Source organism: Dermacentor andersoni, chromosome 1 (genome assembly GCF_023375885.2).
Source record: "Dermacentor andersoni chromosome 1, qqDerAnde1_hic_scaffold, whole genome shotgun sequence".
NCBI classification, from domain to species: Eukaryota; Metazoa; Arthropoda; class Arachnida; order Ixodida; family Ixodidae; genus Dermacentor; species Dermacentor andersoni.
The window spans coordinates 54371732-54394068 of record NC_092814.1 but is presented as its reverse complement, the minus strand read 5'-3'; the positions used below and the strand labels follow the sequence as shown (position 1 = coordinate 54394068).

At 42.8% G+C, this 22337-nt stretch overlaps 1 protein-coding gene across 1 annotated transcript in view; it reads left to right on the top strand.

The window, feature by feature from the left end:
• Positions 1-22337, top strand: part of NSD (Nuclear receptor binding SET domain protein) — a 46083-nt gene that overhangs the window by 2907 nt on the left and 20839 nt on the right. Inside the window, exon 2 of the mRNA XM_055061499.2 lies at positions 5939-6130. Coding sequence (XP_054917474.1) covers positions 5939-6130 — 192 coding nt within the window. The remainder of the gene's footprint in view (positions 1-5938; positions 6131-22337) is intronic.

Here is a 22337-nt window from a genome sequence, read left to right as displayed (position 1 = left end):
TCCCCCACAACGGCGTGGCTCATAATCAGAAAGTGGTTTTGGCACGTAAAACCCCATAATTTAACTAATTTAATTACATGCTTGATGCTGGGATCAAACATGGAATACAAGGAATATAATTCTACCCAAAGAAATCAAATACTGCAATTCATCATGTGAATCTGTCCTACACGTCAATATGCGCTCTGTTTTAAACAAGGAAGACGATATCTCACTTTTTCTCGATCAATTTCCTTTCAGATTCGATATAATGTTTTCTGAAACATAGTACACCTCCGGATGTAAAATGTTCCAACCGCATGGTTTCCAAAACTTTTTTCTAAACAGCGCAAACAGGCTGGGCGGTGGCGTGGCGCTTCTTGTGACTAGACATAAAAATTTTGAAGTACTGTCTGAGTACAGCCGTTCAACTGTTGACTATGAGATCTTAACACTGAAGCATAAAGATCGAACCATTTCTGTTGTTTATCGTCCTCCTAGTGGAAATTTAGTGCGCTTCATTGAGTTCTATGAGGCTTTCTTACATTATGTTAGTAAGGAAAACTATAGGCTTATATGCGGTGGTGATTTCAATATCAATGTTTTAGATGATAAATGCTCGCAAGATTTCTTTTCTGTACTATCATCATCTGGTTTTGAAAATTACATCGGTACGCCAACAAGAATCACATGTTCCTCCTTATCTGCCCTTGAACTTATTGTGACAAATATAGACACTGCAATCTATAGGGCTGGTAGGATTGCATCTGACCTTAGTGATCACTGTCCAGTTTTTCTGATGTATCGTAATGTATCCAACACATGTAGAAACTCGACTACTGCATTTAAGATACAGCTTATCACACAAGATAGGCTTGGGTCCTTTAAAAAGGAGATAGCTAGTTGCAACTGGTCATCTGTGTTAGAAAACAAAGATGCGAACGACGCATACAATATTTTCATCGATAGCTTTACAAGAATTTACCGTAAGCATTTCCCTTATAAAGTTATATAATCTCCAAGAAAAGCTAGAAAACCATGGATCACTAAACAACATTTGAAGATGATTAAAGAAAAGCATCGCAAGTGCCATTCATTTTTACGGACACATTCTGAGATCGCATTAAAAGAATTTAAAATTTATAGGAATCGGTTGAATGCTGAGCTCAAGCAAGCAAAACATACATATTATCAAAGTATTTTTGCGGATGGCAGTCGACAGCAGCTGGATGTAACATGGAAAATAATCAATACTTTACTGGGTCGTGAGAACAAAACCAGTGTCCCGAATACAATAATACACAACGGTTCCGTACTCAGCGGTAAATCACTTGCAGATTTTTTCAATGAGCACTTTGTTAACACCCCCCTCGCATACGGCGATCCCGCAAATACACCCTCTACCACCAAAGGTACAATTGACACTGTTCAGCAAACCATTTTTATGCAGCCAATTGATGAATATGAAGTTTAAAGTACCTTCGCTAGCTTAAAAAATAGCAAAGCAAACGATATTGAAAATGTATGGGTAAAGCCCATAAAATACTGTTTATGTTACATTTCTAATTTACTGGCACATATATTCAACCTAGTGTTGCAATCGGGAAGCTTCCCAGAACGTATGAAATGTGCCAGGGTTTCAGCAATCTTTAAAGGTGGTGATCACAATGTACAGAGTAACTATAGGCCAATATCTGTATTGCCTGTTTTTTCTAAGGGTCTCAAAAAAATGTTATTCTCTCGCATGACAAAATTTCTCGACAAGTATGATGTTTTAACAAATGCACAGTTCGGCTTTAGAAAGGGGAGATCAACAGAGACAGCTCTACTTTCATTAAAGGAATACATCCTACAAAACATAGAAAAGAACATGTGTACGCTTACTCTATTTGTGTATTTTAGCAAGGCGTTCGATTGCCTTGATCACTCTACATTACTTAGCAAATTGCAGTGTCATGGTATACGTGGTAATTCTTTAAATTTATTACAATCATATCTCAGTAAACGGCTACAGTGCGCGTGTATAAATGGCGAAACCTCAACCATCTTACGCAATAAATTTGGGGTACCGCTAGGGAGTGTGCTGGGACCAGTTTTGTTTAACATCTTTATTAATGATATCGTCGATTTAGACAGAAGGGCAAAATTTATTATATATGCAGGCGACATCACCATTTTAATGGAAGGATCTGATATAAACCAGTTATCATCAAAATGTTACAATCTATTGAAGAAGCTATCTATATGGTCTAAGGAAAATCAACTTAAGATTAATGCAACAAAGACAAAGGTTATGATATTTCATGCGAAAAACAAAAAGGCAACATTAAACCATAACATTATTTTTGAGGATCGAGAAATAGGGATTGTTGACAGTTACAAAATTCTTGGTGTCCACTTTTCATCTACTTTAACTTGGGATACACATGTAAGCTATCTATGTAAAAAGCTATCTTCTGTGACAGGAGTACTATGCCATTGTCGCGGCATGCTGCTGCCAGCCTCCGCCAAACTACAGATATATTACGCCCTTTTCAATTCACTCCTAAACTACTGTGCATTGGTCTGGTGCACGACAACTAAAGCCAATATGAACAGACTTTTGATATTGCAGAAAAAAATTATTCGTCACATCGGAAATCTGGAACCTTTGTCTACGACTAGAGATGCATATAAATTGTTTAATATTGTCAGAGTAGATCACCTTTACACATACCGTTTATTATATGTGATGCAATTTTCTGGCACACTAGTAAAGAACTTCATTGGACGTCTAGCATGCTTAGAACACCGTCAGCCTAAGATAAACACAAGGAAATCTGACAAATGGATTAGTCCACATTTCCGTACATACTGGTACAAACACCAATCGCTAGCCTGCAACTTACCATTTATTCTCAACAAATATGTAGATATTGCAGGTTACAATAGGAAGCAAATCGGACAATATTTTGTTCAGTTATGATATGTTGTTTTAGTGATAACATTCCGTTTCCATTGTCTTTTTTATTTTTTTTTCTCCTGCATATATGCATTTTGCTGTCATTACTACAGTGCACTATGACATAGTTATTTATAATGCAGTCATGACTATTATGTTTTTTGCCTCACATACATGTATATGTCTACTACAGTGTTTGATCATGTGCCAAGGTGATGTTGCCATGTAAGGTCTTTTGGGCCCCGTCAAGCTACTCCCGTAGCTTTTAGCCCGAAATGACCATCCAGTTTCTGTTTCTTTTACTGGAAAATAAAGATAGGTATTAATTTGATTTGAATTGAAGCCTTGGCCCTCCTGCACAGCAGCATGCCGGTGCTCTAACCATTAGGCAACAATTGCATGTGTGCTTCTATCTCGTGCCAATGCCAACTAGCTCTGAGATTATCGCCACATGATGATAATTTCCATATAATATGGCACATACCTCCAACGTGGTATTGGCCAAAAACTGAGTGGTACAATTAAAATAAATAAGAAGAAAAATACACGCTACTTTAAGAGTTGTCACATTGCGTAGCACGGGTGTGTGAGAGAACATGTGCGCATACCAGTTTCCTTTACACCAAAGATTTTGAAACGAACAAAATTTATAACATTTTATTAGTGGCTTCACGCAATCTTCGCTTCGCATAGATTCCAAGATGTGCAATGGATCTGCATACCAAAAAATCCCAAGGGATGCCCCACCCCCAAAAGATAACCCACCCGTGACTAAGCTCCCAGCCTAAAAAAACTGAAAGTTACCCACCTGAAAGTTAGCCCAACTCTTATTTTCACTCGATTTTCTCTGGATTTTAGGCAGGCTTTCTCTCGTGATTTCACAGTAACTAAATATATATATATATATATATATATATATATATATATATATATAGGTCCTTTGTTGGCACATTAAATATTAAACAAAAGCAGGTACATTAATGTAGAAAAGCAATACCATGAAACATTACTATAGGTTGTTCACTGCACAGCAGTGGAAGACTGCAGGATACATTCAAGTTAATTGTATTGCTGCAGCGTTTAGCCCATGAATTTGACCCCCGAATAAAAGGTGCATCACAGTGAATTCTGCAAGGGTTTTGCTAGCCAGTTGTCTCATTACGCAACTTTCATGTCAAGGTTTATCGCTAGATATAGTACATCCGTAATTCATTGGCCAACCCTCAGAGTGGATGAGCTGCAGGCATTCAGAACAAGTCCTGCTCTACTTCAAATTCACAAAATGCTGTGCACTTGTTCTGCACAAAGCCTGCACTGTATAAAACATATAGCCACATACAATTGAAGCCTGTTACTCAAGTGAAATGCATACAATGTGCAGCAACTCCTGGACTTGTATGGGAAGCGCAGTCCCAAGCTGAACTGACCTGATATTTCACATGTCACTGCTGGCAAAAGTGCTTACGACTTTCAAAACAACAGCACATGACTAGCCTGCTGCAACGTATGCAAAGCTACTGTCTAGCACGTCTGCCATTTCTTTCAAAGTGCCATGCAACTGTGTTTTCAATGTACAAATACGAGCTTTGGAGCTATAGCAGAACACAATCAGGCGTGCACAAACAAGAACAGAGAGGTTTGTCCTTCTTTGTGTGCGCTTGACTGTGTTCTGCTATGCACAACTAACTCACCCAAAAGTCTGTGTTTTGGGGCTGTACTCTGGAATGACGATTTTGGAGATGCCACCTTTGTCACTTTTAGTTCGCAACACTTTCATAAGCATTTAAATTTGTAAAGGGTACACTTTCTGTCAGCACAGTTTCAGTGTATGCCATTTCACTGTCAAGTTTCTAAACAACATTGAAAAATGTATCCTAAAAGTTCATTGCAATGGTTGTAACAGAGTGCTGAAAGTGACTTCAAAGTATGATGCCTAGCCTTCTAAAGAATGCATTACAGATTTTCCTTCTTCCAAAATGCACATAGCATTGCTTCATTGCTGTTATTAACCTCATGCACAGGTGTTATTTTAATTAATACTTACTCTGATGTCAGCCCTCACACTTAATAAATGTGTGGCCAGTTTCAATGCTGTTATTTTGTGTTTCGTCCATGTGATGTAATCATAAGCAGGAGTGCCTATACTAGGGCAGGCTACACCGGCTTCTTTATTTGGGTTTTTCCATAGCTGTTCCTGAATAAAAAGTCCCTGAAGGAAAATTTCATTGCACTAGAAATGGAGCCTCCAGAAGGGCAGGTCACTGCTGTTTTTGTGTATGAGTTGGATTTTGTCAATATTGCAATGGTTAGAAGTGGGAAGGTAACAGTGATGAACAAGCCAAGGTGGCAATGTGGAACTACTCTTTCTGTGCTGGAAAATGGAAAGAAAAATTTCATACATCACTGGCCTCATGCTACAAGTGATTGTGCAACTTCAGCCAGCCATACCCTGACACATGTACAAAGCTGAAAGTAAGGAGACTTATCTAATAAACGAGTCAAATGCTCAGTCTCCAATTTGTAGACTTAATCTCCCCCCTCCAATTTGATGGCAGAATCACCTTTATAACAACACCAAAAAAGCCAATCTTTCTGTGAGAAGAGCTTTGGTAAGTCAGAGAAGATGCACAAATGAAAGATAGGTGAAGACACCACTTTGAAGTTCCCACACCAGCTCGCCATGGTGTCATGAATTTTGACGGCATCTGCTTGGGCTTAGATAATTTTTTAACGGTTAAGATTGCCTATATTATATTGTAAACGAACCACAAAACCAAACTACTTTGACAGTGATGTATCATGGCTGAGGTATTGCATGAAATTCTAATAACTTAAGCTTTGTCTTCGTTTTCTCTTCTATTAATTAACTTCTTACCACGAAACCAATGAAAACAGAAATATGGAAAAAAATTTTATCATTCTAATCTGGTTTAGTGCTTCTCTAGTGACCTTTGAAAGGGAGTCTTCTACATTACTGTTGCTGCCACTGCTGTCCTTCAATTTCATTTTCTCTAACAGGCACTCACTCATGCCTTGTGTGCAAAGGCACAGATGCCACACAGAAGTGCTCCATGGAACGCTGTGGCACTTTCTACCATATGTCCTGCCTGAAAACCGTGCCAATACCACTCAAAGCAGACTCACTGGTCTGCCCTCGTCATTTCTGTCTGCCCTGCTCCCAGCAAAAGCCACGGGCTATTAGCTCCAAAGGCAAGTGCTTTTTGAACATTGTGAAGCCTTAGGCTTATACAACTTGTCAGCAGTTCCAATAAATCCTGTTGGTTGGAGGCACAGTGTAAGATATACTATGTTTAGGTGAGGACACTGTTCAGGCCAGCGGCAAGATGCGATTGACCAGATAAAGTACCATCATTATGCGTCCAACTGTGCTCTGCGCACATCAGCAATCTATTGACGGAGTAGCGCAACTTCATGACCAGAAGCATGGCCTCAGAGATTGTGCATGCGAGCTCGAAGGCCATGCTGAAACTATTGTTGCTCTAGCAACTGCCGCTTAGCAGGCCGTCTGAAATCACAGGGTCATGAGAAGCATCCTCGCATCTCTGTGATTTCGCTGAGATACCTGTTTCAATTAACTGTTCTTCACTTGCCTTGTGCCACTTGAAGTCGAGAATTGCAAAATTGCAAGAAATTCTAGTATCAAGTTGACTCTGGCATAAAAAATAGTCTAAATTCTGTAAACTGCACCTAATAAAACATCTAAAGTGGACAAAATTTGTGTTATAAACAGCTCTCAGAAAAACAACTAATTTGTGAGTACAAGTTTTCCAAAACCCTCACAAACATTGTAACAATTACAATGCTGTAATTAGCTGTAAATTTATATATCACATTTGTCCGGTGTAGATGTTCCAACAGATGCAGTTTACAGAACTGCGATATCTGATTTTAGTGCAGAGTTCAGGATTTGTAAACTTTGGCCTTCCATTTTTTTTTAAGCTTGCCGATCTCTGGCAATTTTTTTTTTTTTTTAATTTGAAGTTCTAAATTAATATTCTGCTTCCTATAGTTGCTGGAATTTAACTTTGTCCCTCATATGCAAGAATATCATTCAAATTGGCCTAGCAGTTTTCTCATAAAAGCATTTCTGTATTTTACATGCATTTGAATAGGGAAGACTGAGTTGGGCGCTTATCTAAAGCTTTCTCATAACCCTTAAAGCCACAATATTAGAAAATTTTGTCAAATATACGCTAAAGGAACATGTCTGCCACATACGAAGAATTAGTATGCAGAACTCACTGAAAGCAACTTCAAAAGCCAGAATGTTTTCCATAGAGAAGTATGGAAGATAGTATCTTACACAGTGGTTTGAAGGCATCCTGTGTACTTACGTGCTATGCATTATATGTAAAGAAAGCAATCATTTCCACAATAAATGCATATGAGCGGCAATTTTGTTGAGATTCCTTCCACTCAATTCTGTGCAACCCTTATCGTCCACTATGCACAGCTGGCTGATCTCATAGGTAGTGCAGGCGGAGCGTAGCTCTGACCACTTGCAAAGCGCGTCAAGGAAGAGCATTGTAAAAGGCATCTCTGCAAAATAGTTGCCATGCTTCTGCATAATTGTTTGTCTTGACTAGCTGCAAGGCCTTTTCGTATTAGCTTGCAGCTCGCGTAGTCAAGTCACCCCCACAGGGGTGTCTGTGTAGGTAGGCATTTGGTGTGTTGCGACACGTCGGACCCTCCTACGCTTAAGTGTGTGTGACTTTGCAGTGTCCGAGAAAAAGGGGATCCTGGGCGTAGAGCCGATGTGTTTGGATATTTATGGCCCCTTGGTGGAGGCAGCACACCTCTTTGGCTTCTGCTTCATGTAGATGGCACCTCCGGACTGACCCACATGATGGATATCGAAAGTTGCCTTTTCCCATCTCTCTCTCCAACCTTCGTCTTTCTCTCTCACTTTCAATCGTTCCTGTCTTCACTTACTTTTACTTCCGATCTTCCCAGCAGCAAGGGTTAACCTTGTGTGTGGAACAATCAACCTTGGCTGTGCATATTTGGTTATAGCATACAGTTGGCGTCCGCAGGCCTTGTTTTTAAAAGTCCTGCGGCACCCACTTGTTGGGTTCCATGGTGGGCGGCCAGCATTTCTGTCGAAATCTGTAGATACACTTAAGGATAGTTCTTTCCCCAGACTCCCTGATCACCCTCAGAAACAAGGGTGCACCAAAGATGCACTTTTTTTTTTTTGGCAACCGAATGCGAAACTTTCCATGGTTTCATGTCACTCATTCTGATAAACCGGAAAAGACAGTGAAAATGATCTCACCTTTCCTTGTGTCAAATTTTCTTACTGAAGTTTTGAAGTTTTCAGTCGAGGTTATTATTTATTTATTTATTAGTACTGCAATCCCGGTATCAGGATTATAGCAGGGTGGGAAAAAGAATTAAGCAGTTTCACAAAAATGGCAAAATGTAAACAAAAGAAATAAGGGTGCAGGTTGAAGCTCTGCAGCCAGCATCAGGAATACATTTGAACAAGATATCAAACAGTAAAAAATAAAATACACAATAGAACAGTAAAGTGATGAAATGCAGTAACACAGACTAGGTAATATGTTGAGCGAATAATGTCAGTCACGGTTGCAACACTTCATTGTTAGTGAGGTTATTCCAATCAGTAATAGTTCGTGGAAGAAATGAGTATTTAAAAGTTATTACGGATGCGAAAAGGAGTTAAAATTAGCTGATGTCGTTGTCGGGTCGCATACCCCGACGAAAAATGAACTAAATGGGTGAGTTCAGTTCTGTAGTGTCCTTTAATTAATTGGTACATGAATTTAAGTCTTGCAGAACGATTTCGCTCATTTATTGTCGGCAGACCAGCTTTGATTAAAAGATGTGTTATCGATGTACGTCGGTAATTATTATATATGTATCGAGCAGCCCTCCTTTGAACCCTCTCTACTTCGTTTATGTTAGTCTTAGTGAACGGGCCCCAAATGATAGCAGCATAATCTAAGGTAGGCAAGACAATACATTTGTAAGCAAGGAGGCGGACAAATGGAGTGGATAACCGCAATGCCCATCTTAAGAAAAACAATTTACGAAAAGTGTTACATGTTATGAAATCAATACGTTTGTTCCAGCTGAGATTGTTAGTGACCCAGAGCCCTAGATATTTATATTCTGTTACTTCTGCAAGTGTCACATCATTAATACTGTAATCAAACAGTAAGGAATTCTTTTTGTGAGTAATCCTCATCAATACAGTTTTTTCAAAATTAATGGACATTTGCCATGATTCACACCATGCAGAAACTTTTTGCAACGCGCTATTTAGTGGTATTTGATCTGAGACACTTCTTACTTCTGTATGACACAATCATCAGCGTAAAGCCTAATTTTCACAGGAATGTTAGACACAATATCATTAATATATATTAAAAGCAATAGAGGCCCAAGAACAGAGCCCTGAGGGACGCCAGAGTGAACTGTAAGCTTGTCAGAACAATGATTGTTAAAAACAACGAATTGTTCCCTGTTTAAAAGGTAGGCTGAAATCCACTTCACTAATTGTTTGTTATGAAGTATTGTGTCTAACTTATAAATTAACTTTTCGTGAGTGACCCTGTCAAAAGCTTTTGAGAATTCCTTAAATATGGCGTGGTGGTGGTGGTGGTGGTGGTGGTGGTGGTGGTGGTGGTGATGTTGAAGCAGGCGGGGTTAGCCTGGCATACATAGCCGGCAATTGTTCCGCCTGATCCTCCTTCGAGTTGAGATCAGGGGTGTGTCACCAGGTGTCGATGAGCCCCGTGTCTCGCAGGAAGGCTATCAGCAGTCATTGCGCTCTCTTCCTGAATGCCGTGGGCCCTCCGGGGAAAACGTCTTCAAAGGTCCTGTGCGTGAGACCGCTCTTTTGTAGGTTGTCGACCATCGCTTTTCTTTCTGTGTCAAACTGCGGGCATAGCCAAATGAAATGATCGATGTCGCCAATGTCACCACAGAAACCACAGAGTGGGGAAGCGCGAAGCCCAGTCTTGAATAACCAAGCTGGGGTGTACGCGGAGTCGGTCCTGATGCGGTATAAAAGCGTCGCTTGTTCACGTGTAAATCCATGAGTCACACAGGATTCAGGTGGATTCTTGTGCATCTCTCTAAAGTGAAGGCGGATTGCACCCTTGGGGTTTTGAAAAGCTTTTGGAGCTTTCACTTTTGGGACACATGTCAGCGCTAGGCATGCAAGGGCGTCAGCTTCCTCATTTCCATCAATTCCTACGTGTGATGGAATCCACTGAACCCTTATGTTAAATCCTTTGCTCGTTAGGTCGTCAATCAGTGCCAGAGACTGCCTTGTAAATTTCTCTAGAGGTAGGCCCCGATTTCGCTCATACGGCGTCAATCTGTGTTCCATTGTTAATTGAAGAGGAAAAATCATGTATAGTTTCTACTAGCTGTGTACAAGTTGAAGTAACCCCTCCTGAATCCATGCTGATATTTAGTAAAGAAATTGTTAGCTTCGAGGAAGTTTGATATGTGATTGTGAATTATGTGCTTATAATTATAATTATAATTATGTGCTTATAAGCATCGAAACTGCCAGCTGGTGATCTGCTTCTGGAGCTCTTCAATAAGAAACCCAAAAACTGCCATCGAGTGTCATTTGGGGACATTCCAGTGACGGTAATCTTGCGCAGTACCATGAATACCACTTGCGGCAGCGTCTCCGATGCTGATTTGTTGGAGCTGACTGAGGCTGAACTTTTGGAGGGCTGGCATGATCAGAACATTATCAGTGTTAAATGAATTAAGATGAGACATGATGGAAAAGAAATCCAGACCAAGCGCCTAGTACTTACTTTCGGCTCAAGTGTTCTGTCCGAGTCCATCGAGGCCGGGTGCATCAAAATTCGTGTTAGGCCATTCGTGCGAAATTCTCTCAGATGCTTCAAGTGCCAAATGTTTGGCCACAGCTCACAGAACTGTTGCGGCCAGCTGACTTGTGCGAAGTGCAGTACCAACGAACCTTCCTTCAAAACATGCGAGAACACTCCACACTGTGTGATGGGAGCACACCACATACTCGCGGTTGTGCCCATCATGGAAGGAGAAAAAAAATTGTGGCAATCAAAGTAAGAGAAAAGGTAGCATTCAAGGGAGCTATGCCGAACAGCTGTGCCGAAGTGGCCCGTTAGGGGGCAGCGCCACAACGGCTCCCGGTGCCTGTTCGGCCCACACAGAGTGAGCTAGCGGTGACACCAACCGCCTCCTTGGTGGCTACAACCAGCGCTGCTCTGCCATCCCAGAAAAGGGGGCCATCGACCTCCAGGCTGGCGACCTCAAAGGTTTCATTCCACGAGACGAGACCTTCATGTCAAACATAGTGCTCACAACAGCTCACGTCCTGCGCCTCGCAAGAGTCGCTGGACATAACAACCAGCCAGATGGTGCTGTCAGGACCTAAGGAGCGGCAAGAGTCTCAAGATCACTCCAAAAAATAAAAATCCCTCATCACAGAGCCTGACAAGGGCTGTAAGCTGATTTGCATTTCCTAAACACACAACACAAACATCTTTTCCAATTTGGACATGCAAATATTGCAACGGAATATTGGCGGTCTTCTCCATAACCTTGATGACATTACAGAACTCCTTCGTAAGTATAGTCTGAGATTGCCGTGTGTTCAGAAAATGTGTTTCAAATTGGCACACACAAGCTTTCTGAGGCAACATGCCATTTTTTCCAAAGACCGTGACGATGCTACTGCCTCGTCGGGTGGTGTGGCAATGATAGTTGATAAGGGTGTTGCTTTCCAGCAGTTACAACTCCGGAAAACCCTTGAGGCAGTTGCTATTAGTGCTGTACTGTTTGATAAACTAGCTACAATTAGTTCTTTATACATCCCTTCTAGCCATCAACCTTCCAGACCAGAATTTCATAACTTTATCATTGAACTTTGTGTTGCACACAAAACATGCTCTCCTATAGACCTAAGTGCACTGTCGAGTACACTCATGCCGTACCTAGAGTGAAGTGTCATTAAGTATCCCTACGAAAGTGACCACTTCCCGATAGCTTTGAGTCAAACAAAACAGCATGAATGCTCCCCATACGTTTCCCAATAGAAGCCTGACTCAGCCAACTGGGAACTGTTTCATGAACTTAAATATTTAAGCTGACATGATATTTCCTCTTTTAATAGAGACGCTGGGACGTATTTAGCAGTATTTGTAATTGAGGCTGCCACAAAATGCAGTCCTCAAACTGACGTACTGGCAAATAAACGTCGCATCCAGGGGTGGAACGGGAAATGTCAAAATGCATGGGAAAATCAGAACAAAGCTTGAGGACGACTTCGTGACTCTCGAACCGCTGAATGATTGATTCATTTTCAAGCAAATAAAGCCACAGGGGAGAACACTTTGATGTGCAAAGCGAGAGAGCTGGAAAAAGTATATCTGCAGTATTAATTCTGACACTGATGAAAAGAAAGTGTGGAACAGGGTAAATAAATGAAAAAGCCAGGAGTCGCATCCCTGAATACCCAAGGCAAAAGCCTTGGAAGATGAGATTTTCTAGGTGAACACTGAACATATCTCCAGTGTGTCGCATTACATGCAAACTTTTATGCAGTTCAAAGAACATGTAGGGCAATAGCCCCTCCAAGGCAAGTGTGCGCAAAATGAGGCATGCAATTGTCCATTTAGTTTAGCTGAACTTCAGGCATCTCTCAGTAGTTGTAACAAATCAGCACTAGGTGGCGACTGTATTATTTGTAAATTCAAGTAATCAAACTAAGAAAGCATGTATAGTATACTTGATTAACTCAAGCAGGCTAGGTGACTTGTCACCGCCCCGTTTCAAAGGGGATGTCAATAAATCATCATCATTATCAGATCATGTACATAAATCCAGAAACTCTGAAAACACTCCCGTCTCTTTTCAATGCAATGTGGACAGCTGGATACATTCCGTCTTCTTGAAAAAAAGCTGTTGCAATCCCTGTACTTAAACAAGGCAAGAACCAGTCTTTAACCAGCAGTTACAGGGCAATAGCCTTGACAAGTTGTCTGTGCAAGCTCTTTGAATAAGTGATAAACTGGCACCTAATATATTTTCGAGAAAACGACAAAATACTGGATCCTTTTCAGTGTGGCTTCAGAGAAGGGAGGTCAACTACAGACCGCCTTGTTCGCATTGAAGGATACATTAGGAATGCATTCATACATAAACAGTTTTTATTTCAGTATTGCGTAATTTAGATAAAGCGTATGACACCACATGTCACTTTGGAATTCTACGAGGCCTCTCCACCATGGTTATCCGTGGCAAACATGCTAAATATTGTGGGCGAGCTCCACCACTGGAAAAGCTGGTGTCACCGTCCGCGTGACGTGGCATGAGGGATCACGTGGACACAGCGGCTGCATCGGCTGCTTCGGAAGCGCCGAAGCGAACTGAAAACGAGTTTAAGGTCCCACCTGCGCTGCGGTTCTGATTAAGTGGTGAGGCTTTCCCGCCTTGGGTGTCTGCTTGACAACATTTGAAAGCACTATAATAGGTAGTGGCTGCCTTTGGAGGCATGCAGCATGGTAGGCTACTGCTCGTTGCCGCAGTGCCAGACGTACACAATGGAGCCTAGTGTCAGCCTTATTCGCACGTAGCCGCAGGACAAGCTGCGTGAAGCTTGGCTCTTGAAACTTAGAACCGGCAAACAGCCATTGGCTTCAACTCTGGTATGCAGCCAGCACAAATGCAAGGATTTCTGCTACTGTGACGGGTCTGCGATATTCGGTGAGTAGCAGAAAACGCGTACTGAGACGCTCGCCCGCGCCCGCTGCCCGGTTAATGCCATGACGGTTTAGTCTATGAACTTGATGCTAGATACTTGCAAGTTCACTGGAACGGAAAGGGAGCGCTAAGACTCACATTAAAAAAAGGGCATGGGATATGGTCATGTTTCTGTTATGAATTAATGCACTGGATTACGAACAAGCAGAGGGAAATCGCACGCTGAGAAGACCGATAAACATTATCGTGCGACGCAGCTTGAGAAATAATATTGACATGTCCAAGAACTTAGAAGACAAAATAGATTGAATCGTCGCGACGGCACATCACAGTCGCCGCAGGCGTCGAAGTCTCTATAACGAAATTATTTTTGAACTGTTCTGATGGCGTCCATGCAACAGTGGTTGCTAGTGTACTGTCAAATGCTCATATGCTGCGGCCTAAAGCTCACGGCACGGTGCGAAAACGCACTCACAGTGAAAGCAAAACATTGTGTGCGGACATGCATGCGGACGTGCAGTCGGTCGCTGCGGACCCGTGCGATCGCTGCAGTGAGGCTTCATTCTGTTATGCTCCATTTGGTTATACAGACAACCCACTATAAGAACATATTTAACATGGTTTACTCTCAGCCGTTTACCTACCTTTCATGCGGCGACCGCGCGCAGTGGCGTTTACTGTACGTATTCGGTAAAGAGATAGCGTCTGTAAACGATTCTGTGCTTTCAGTTTGCCCAAGATTATTATATCGACAGTGAAAAGCTTCCCTCGTTTTGAGAGTACTTACATAAATGTCCAGGAGGGCTGCCGCATGATGTTTTTATTGAGCGCCGTAAGCCAAACCTATGAGGAGCGCTCTGCGAGACCCTCATACTACGCAAGGGAGGCGCTTCCGACAGATGGCGACTCCGGAAGTCCTCGCCCCCATAATTGAAAGCTACCCGTTGAACCGCACTTTCCATGTAAGGATTGGCTAGGCTTTGTCCAGGTCCTTCAATCGGGAAACTGGTATTCTGCAAGATGGCATCCTTAGCTGTACACTGTTTATTGTTAAAATGAATTATCAGTACACAGCTATTCCACCCACAATGTTCTACTCTGTATATGTGGATAAGTGCAGATTGGTTTTAAATCCTGCAACCTTTTCATCTGCGAACGGCATATCGAACTTGGACTAAATAGCGCACAAAAAAGTATGTGCATTTTCTTCGCAAATTCAGAAATAAGAGAGGAATTGTACCACACCCTACTATTCATCTCTCTGGAAGTACCCTATCTGTACCCACTCAGCACAAATTTGTTGTCATCATTTTAGACTCGAAACTGACATGGAGGACAATGACCCGGAGGACTAAGGACAATGAACTTATTGAAGCTTCTCTCCCATACAACATGGGGCAGTGATAGAAAATGTTGCTCACGGCTTGACTGTGGCGCAATAGTTTCTCAGTCTGCTGCACCAACACCCTCTAGAAAACTTAAGGCCTTCTGGCTGTACCCTCTCACCTTGAACTACGTCACGCAAAAGAGGCCCACATAAAAGTTCCGTGCAGCGTGCTACGAAGCTATGAGCGGTGCACCTGTGTTGAAAATGAGATGCGGAAGACCGAGTGGGCAACGACGTCGATAACAATTTGATTAGTTCCGGGAGCCCTGCTGCTCCTTGGATAGCTTCAGGGTTAGAAAAGTCCTGGCATGCTGCGACATGCTTCCGAGTGCACTTTTTTTCTGGACATGAACCGTGCTTGTAGTCTCTGCACTTGTGCTGCGATTGCGGTTGTGTCCGGCAAGCCTTCATTGCTGTGGAATGTGGATTACGTTCATGCAAGGATATGCCTAATAAGTGCTGCGTGTCCAATTGCTGGAGCAATTACAAATCGGGGCCGAAAAATCATGCGTTCATGTTTCTGCAAGATCAATAACAGAATATTGGGTGCCAGTGCTAAGGCAAAAAGGAGAAAAACTGGAATTCTGCGGAATAAGGCAGCTGTTTCTTTGTAAATAGTTGCACGAATGTTTTGTATCTCCACTGCTAAACTCATTTGAGGTGTTGTAAATATGTGGTCTGCGGTACTGTATGTAATGCCTCGAAAGTGAAATTATTCGTTTAGAGCCTAATCTAGATTGGAATAAATACATGTGTCCCAAATGTGAAGAAGGGCACACCAGTGAAGTTGTCATGGTATGTGTTATGGTGCAGTGCTAACATTTTGTTGAAGAACTTTTGTGGTCGCATGAACGGCGAAATCTTTCACGCCAACGATAAATCAAGGCAAAGAAGCTACTCTGAAGAAAAGGGCAGCCCTATGACTTTTCAATATAAGCCATACTCCCTGTCATCATTTACCCGAAATTTGTTCTCAATCCTAAGGTTGAACCATTTCATCTTTTATGGACGAGCTTTTTAATAATGCAGTGCGTCAATAGTTCTGCATAAATAAAATAATCTGGGAACACCCTATGTTCTCTGCGGGCTATCTGCTCAACTGTGCCTAAAAAAAAAAACTAACTGCACTCTAATTAACGTTGTCCATATAAGGTGGGGCGCGATCCCTTCATTCAACCCATATATCCCCGAGCACGCCGCCGCTTTTCTCCGTGACATCGCTCGCCGAGTGCTCAGGCCTTCTCTTCTCTAGGTGGTGTCGGCTGCACCCAGTGCTTTAACCCTTTCAGGGTCAATGACCTAAGTATATGGCGCCGCCAAAAGGGTCGATGACGTATATTTACAGTGCCGTCTGTACGTTTAAAAAGCACGCTAATTTCCTAACTTCTTCTTTCCTGGCATGTGCTGCCACTATGCGGGAATACAGGAAATTTTTTTCTCGTGCCTCCCTCTCTCAGTTTTCGTTGCATCTTTTGTTTTAAAGCTAGTTTGCTCCGGCGCGTCTATGTATTACCGCTCGTGCATTGGCGCGCGGGGGCGGCGGTTTGGGTTTTGTTCTGCGGGCGCTTTCGGCGTCTTGTGCTCGCAAAATTCATAGCTATCTCGTTACTAATCGCTCAAAGGGCGACTGCCTGTTTCTTGCTCATTTAGTGCTCACAGGGGTGCGCATAGGGAGGATGCCGCTGTGCGTGCATTTCCTTTCCTTTCTTTCTGTCTCTCTCTCTCTCTTTTTTTTTTTCCAACTCGCGAGAACTAATTTCCTCTGGTTGGCGATGGGTAACCGGACAGGCCGCCATTGGAATATGAACCTGGCAACGTTTAACGCTAGAACGTTATCTAGTGAGGCGAGTCTAGCAGTGCTATTGGAGGAATTAGAGGGTAGTAAATGGGATATAATAGGGCTCAGTGAAGTTAGGAGGCCAAAAGAAGCATATACAGTGCTAAAAAGCGGGCACGTCCTCTGCTACCAGGGCTTAGCGGAGAGACGAGAACTGGGAGTCGGATTCCTGATTAATAAGAACATAGCTGGTAACATACAGGAATTCTATAGCATTAACGAGAGGGTGGCAGGTCTTGTTGTGAAACTTAATAAGTGGTACAAAATGAAGGTTGTACAGGTCTACGCCCCTACATCCAGTCATAATGACCAGGAAGTCGAAAGCTTCTATGAAGATGTGGAATCGGCGATTGGTAAAGTCAAAACAAAATACAGTATACTGATGGGCGACTTCAATGCCAAGGTAGGCAAGAAGCAGGCTGGAGACAAGGCAGTGGGGGAATATGGCATAGGCACTAGGAATAGCAGGGGAGAGTTATTAGTAGAGTTTGCGGAACAGAATAATATGCGGATAATGAATACCTTCTTCCGCAAGCGAGATAGCCGAAAGTGGACGTGGAGGAGCCCGAACGGCGAGACTAGAAATGAAATAGACCTCATACTCTGCGCTAACCCTGGCATCATACAAGATGTGGACGTGCTCAGCAAGGTGCGCTGCAGTGACCATAGGATGGTAAGAACTCGAATTAGCCTAGACCTGAGGAGGGAACGGAAGCAATTGGTACATAAGAAGTCGATCAATGAGTTAGCGGTAAGAGGGAAAATAGAGGAATTCCAGATCAAGCTACAGAACAGGTATTCGGCTTTAACTCAGGAAGAGGACCTTAGTGTTGAAGCAATGAACGACAATCTTGTGGGCATCATCAAGGAATGTGCAATAGAAGTTGGTGGTAACTCCGTTAGACAGGATACCAGTAAGCTATCGCAGGAGACGAAAGATCTGATCAAGAAACGCCAATGTATGAAAGCCTCTAACCCTACAGCTAGAATAGAACTAGCAGAAATTTCGAAGTTAATCGACAAGCATAAGACAGCTGACATAAGGAAGTATAATATGGATAAAATTGAACATGCTCTCGGGAATGGAGGAAGCCTAAAAGCAGAGAAGAAGAAACTAGGAAGTGGCAAGAATCAGACGTATGCGTTAAGAGACAAAGCCGGCAATATCATTACTAATATGGATGAGATAGTTCAAGTGGCTGAGGAGTTCTGTAGAGATCTATACAGTACCAGTGACACCCACGACGATGATGGGAGAACAGTCTAGATGAATTCGAAATCCCACAGGTAACACCGGAAGAAGTAAAGAAAGCCTTGGGAGCTATGCAAAGGGGGAAGGCAGCTGGGGAGGATGAGGTAACAGCAGATTTGTTGGAGGATGGTGGGCAGATTGTTCTAGAGAAACTGGCCACCCTGTATACGCAATACCTCATGACTTCGAGCGTACCGGAATCTTGGAAAAACGCTAACATAATCCTAATCCATAAGAAAGGGGATGCCAAAGACTTGAAAAATTATAGACCGATCAGTTTACTGTCCGTTGCCTACAAAGTATTTACTAAGGTAATTGCAAATAGAATCAGGAACACCTTAGACTTCCGTCAGCCAAGGGACCAGGCCGGATTCCGTAAAGGCTACTCAACAATAGACCATATTCACACTATCAATCAGGTGATAGAAAAATGTGCGGAATATAACCAACCTTTATATATAGCTTTCGTTGATTACGCGAAAGCGTTTGATTCATCCGAAACCTCAGCAGTCATGGAGGCATTGCGTAATCAGGGTGTAGACGAGCCGTATGTAAAAATACTGAAAGATATCTATAGCGGCTCCACAGCCACCGTAGTCCTCCATAAAGAAAGCAACAAAATTCCAAATTCCAATAAAGAAAGGCTTCAGGCAGGGAGATACGATCTCTCCGATGCTATTCACAGCGTGTTTACAGGAGGTATTCAGAGACCTGGATTGGGAAGAATTGGGGATAAGAGTTAATGGAGAATACCTTAGTAACTTGCGATTCGCTGATGATATTGCCTTGCTTAGTAACTCAGGGGACCAATTGCAATGCATGCTCACTGACCTGGAGAGGCAAAGCCGAAGGGTGGGTCTAAAAATTAATCTGCAGAAAACTGAAGTAATGTTTAACAGTCTCGGAAGGGAACAGCAGTTTACAATAGGTAGTGAGGCACTGGAAGTGGTAAGGGAATACAACTACTTAGGACAGGTAGTGACTGCGGATCCGGATCATGAGACTGAAATAATCAGAAGAATAAGAATGGGCTGGGGTGCGTTTGGCAGGCATTCTCAGATCATAAATAGCAGGTTGCCATTATCCCTTAAGAGAAAGGTGTATAACAGCTGTGTCTTACCAGTACTCGCGTACGGGGCAGAAACCTGGAGGCTTACGAAAAGGGCTCTACTTAAATTGAGGACGACGCAACGAACTATGGAAAGAAGAATGATGGGTGTAACGTTAAGGGATAAGAAAAGAGCAGATTGGGTGAGGGAACAAACGCGAGTTAATGACATCTTAGTTGAAATCAAGAAAAAGAAATGGGCATGGGCAGGACATGTAATGAGGGAAGATAACCGATGGTCATTAAGGGTTACGGACTGGATTCCAAGGGAAGGGAAGCGCAGCAGGGGGCGGCAGAAAGTTAGGTGGGCGGATGAGATTAAGAAGTTTGCAGGGACGACATGGCCACAATTAATACATGACCGGGGTAGTTGGAGAAGTATGGGAGAGGTCTTTGCCCTGCAGTGGGCATAACCAGGCTGATGATGATGATGATGATGAAAAAGGACACCGACCACTGAAAGAATACAAAAAAAGACCTTTTGGCTCCCCTGACAGGAGCCTTGTTCACAATGAAATCAAGGACGTGCGATACAATGTTTATATGGCTTTAAAATATGACGTAAGCAGTGCGTGTAGATGGGGGGAGGGTTCCGTCATTCTGGTTGAGAGTGCTGTCATTTGAATTAGGAGGGATTCCAAGTGGTGTCTTCAAGTAAAATTTTTCTTTTTCTAATATCTTGGCATTATCCCAATCAATCCTGTGGCCCAAGTCACCTGCATGTTCTGCCAAGGCGTTTGATGCGACTTTTTTGTTTTTCACATCGTTGACATGCTGCTTCAACCGCTGTTCGAAATTGCTTGTCTCGCCGATATATATGCAGTCGCAGTCTTCACATGGAAACCCGTAGATGATGCCAGGAAACTTTGTCTTTGGAAGCTTGTCTTTCACGTTTACCAGCCAATGGCGTAATTTTTGGCATGGCACGTAAGCTACCTGGACGTCATAGCCGCGCAGAACGCGGGCTAAGCCCTCGCTCACACCGGGCACATACAGTATGGGGGCGCGTTTTCTTGGGAGCACACAGTCAGGCCTTGGGGGCTGAGACAGGTGGCGTTCCACTGAGCTCACAAACGACCTCTGGTAGCCACATGCCAAGAGATTTTGGTGCACATCTTGTAGGTCAGCAGCCCGACTTTGTGGCGTTGTGCAGATACGCTTGGTTCTGCCGACGAGAGAGGCTACTACCAATCTCTTCTGCTTCATCGGGAAGTTTGTCACACATTTCGCTTTTTTGACGGGCACACAACCACACAGTCTTCTTGAGTGCGCTCACCTACGCAGTTCGATTACGCTATGGATGTAAATATTAGTGTAAGAGCAGGAACATTTGAGACTTTCGAAACATTTTCATGTGCACGTTTTCTAAGCCTTGAACCATATGTATACCAATGCATCAAATGTTTTTTTAATAAACACCCTTGTACTTAGATTTAGGTGCACGTTAAGGAACCCCAGGTGGTCGAAATTTCTGGAGTCCTCCACTACGGCATGCCTCATAATCAGAAAGTGGTTTTGGCACATAAAACCCCATAATTGAATTTTTTTAATTTTAAATGTTTAATTATAAGTTTATTTCCTTTCTTTACTGCTTTTAATCATGAATAAACAGTACATATATACCAGTGCAAGATATTTTTTTCTCACTTTATGGTCACCTTAGAAAAATTACGGTAAATTTTTTTCGAAATAGGTCCCTTAGAAGAATTGGAATCTGCAATAAAAAGAAAATCTACCCTGAGGAGTCGCATATGGTGAAAAAAATCAACATTGAAAGGGTTAAGCATGCTTGATTCTGTTTACCATTTAGGCATCTGCCTCACGACCGGAGCCTTGAGGACAAGTCCTGTACAAAGTCCTTATATAGAATCAAATCAGTGGCCACTCCATTCACACAGGACATATTTGAGTTTTATATACTTCCTAAAAGTAAATTCTAACTGTGAACATCCGTGCTCTTCTGCCATAAATGACATTTGCCACAATTAACAATCGACCTTCAGTCGAGAGAAGCCTTCTCACTTCATGTGAGAAAACTGATTGCAGAAATGAAGCTTAGCACGACAGAAAGCTGAGTTAGTTGGTAAAGATTCATAATGCAAAAAGGGTAAGGCGTGCAGACACGGACACAAGAGAAGAGAAGTGGACGGCTTTCGTGTTGTCCAATTCTCTTGTGTCGAGCCTGCACACCTTACCCCTTTTTTGAAGAAATGGTCGTCCCACTTTTAGAACTTCGCCTAATGCATCCATCGAAGCTGCTACCTCTGGCAGTGGCAGCTGGTTGAATGTGAAACATTGTTTGTCGAGGTCACGAAACGCTCCACAGCCACACGTTCAAATCCACTTTTTGGAGCTTCACTCAAAGTACTCGTACCTGCAGTATTACACTGACGCACCTATGTCACATGTCGGTGCGTTCTGTGCAGCACTCGGGCCATCTTTTTCTCAATCGGATGCTCTCGCTGAAACAAGTATTTTAGAGCGCAGCTCTTCGGTGCCTGTTCCCACATTGAACTGCGGCGTGCCTCGTCTTGCCTCGGTGTAACTGAGCGAATGCGGAGCGCAGCGGAGAATGAAAGAAGGCGATAGCAAAGAGAAAAAGCAGAGGATGATGCTACATTGAAAGCATGAGGCAGAAAGCGGAGGAGAGTGTGGCGAAAGGGTGAGGAGAAAAGCAGAAGACCGATAGCAAGAGAGCACGAGGAGGAAAGGGGAGAAAGCCACCTTGAAGCACCACCAGATGGCACTCATGTCATTGGCAGTGGTGGCGCAGCCATTCGGGAGAAAGGAAAAAAAAGAACCAGAAAGCTCGCCTTCGCACACAGCGTTTGCCACAAGTGTTTCCCAGTAAAAATTACAGTTGCGTAAGCTGCAGTTGTCGGGAAGCGGCAACTGTGTGGCCTGTCTATATATAGCGCCGTGGCTCTACCTGTCGGTGCAGTGATCAGTGCGATGCCTCAATATATCATGAAATGAAAACACATGTAGAGGTGCGCTCAAATTTCACATTAGGAAGTATTGTAATCGTCGGTGAATTTTTAGCAACAGAGGCATATGAAGTACTGTCGGTTGAGG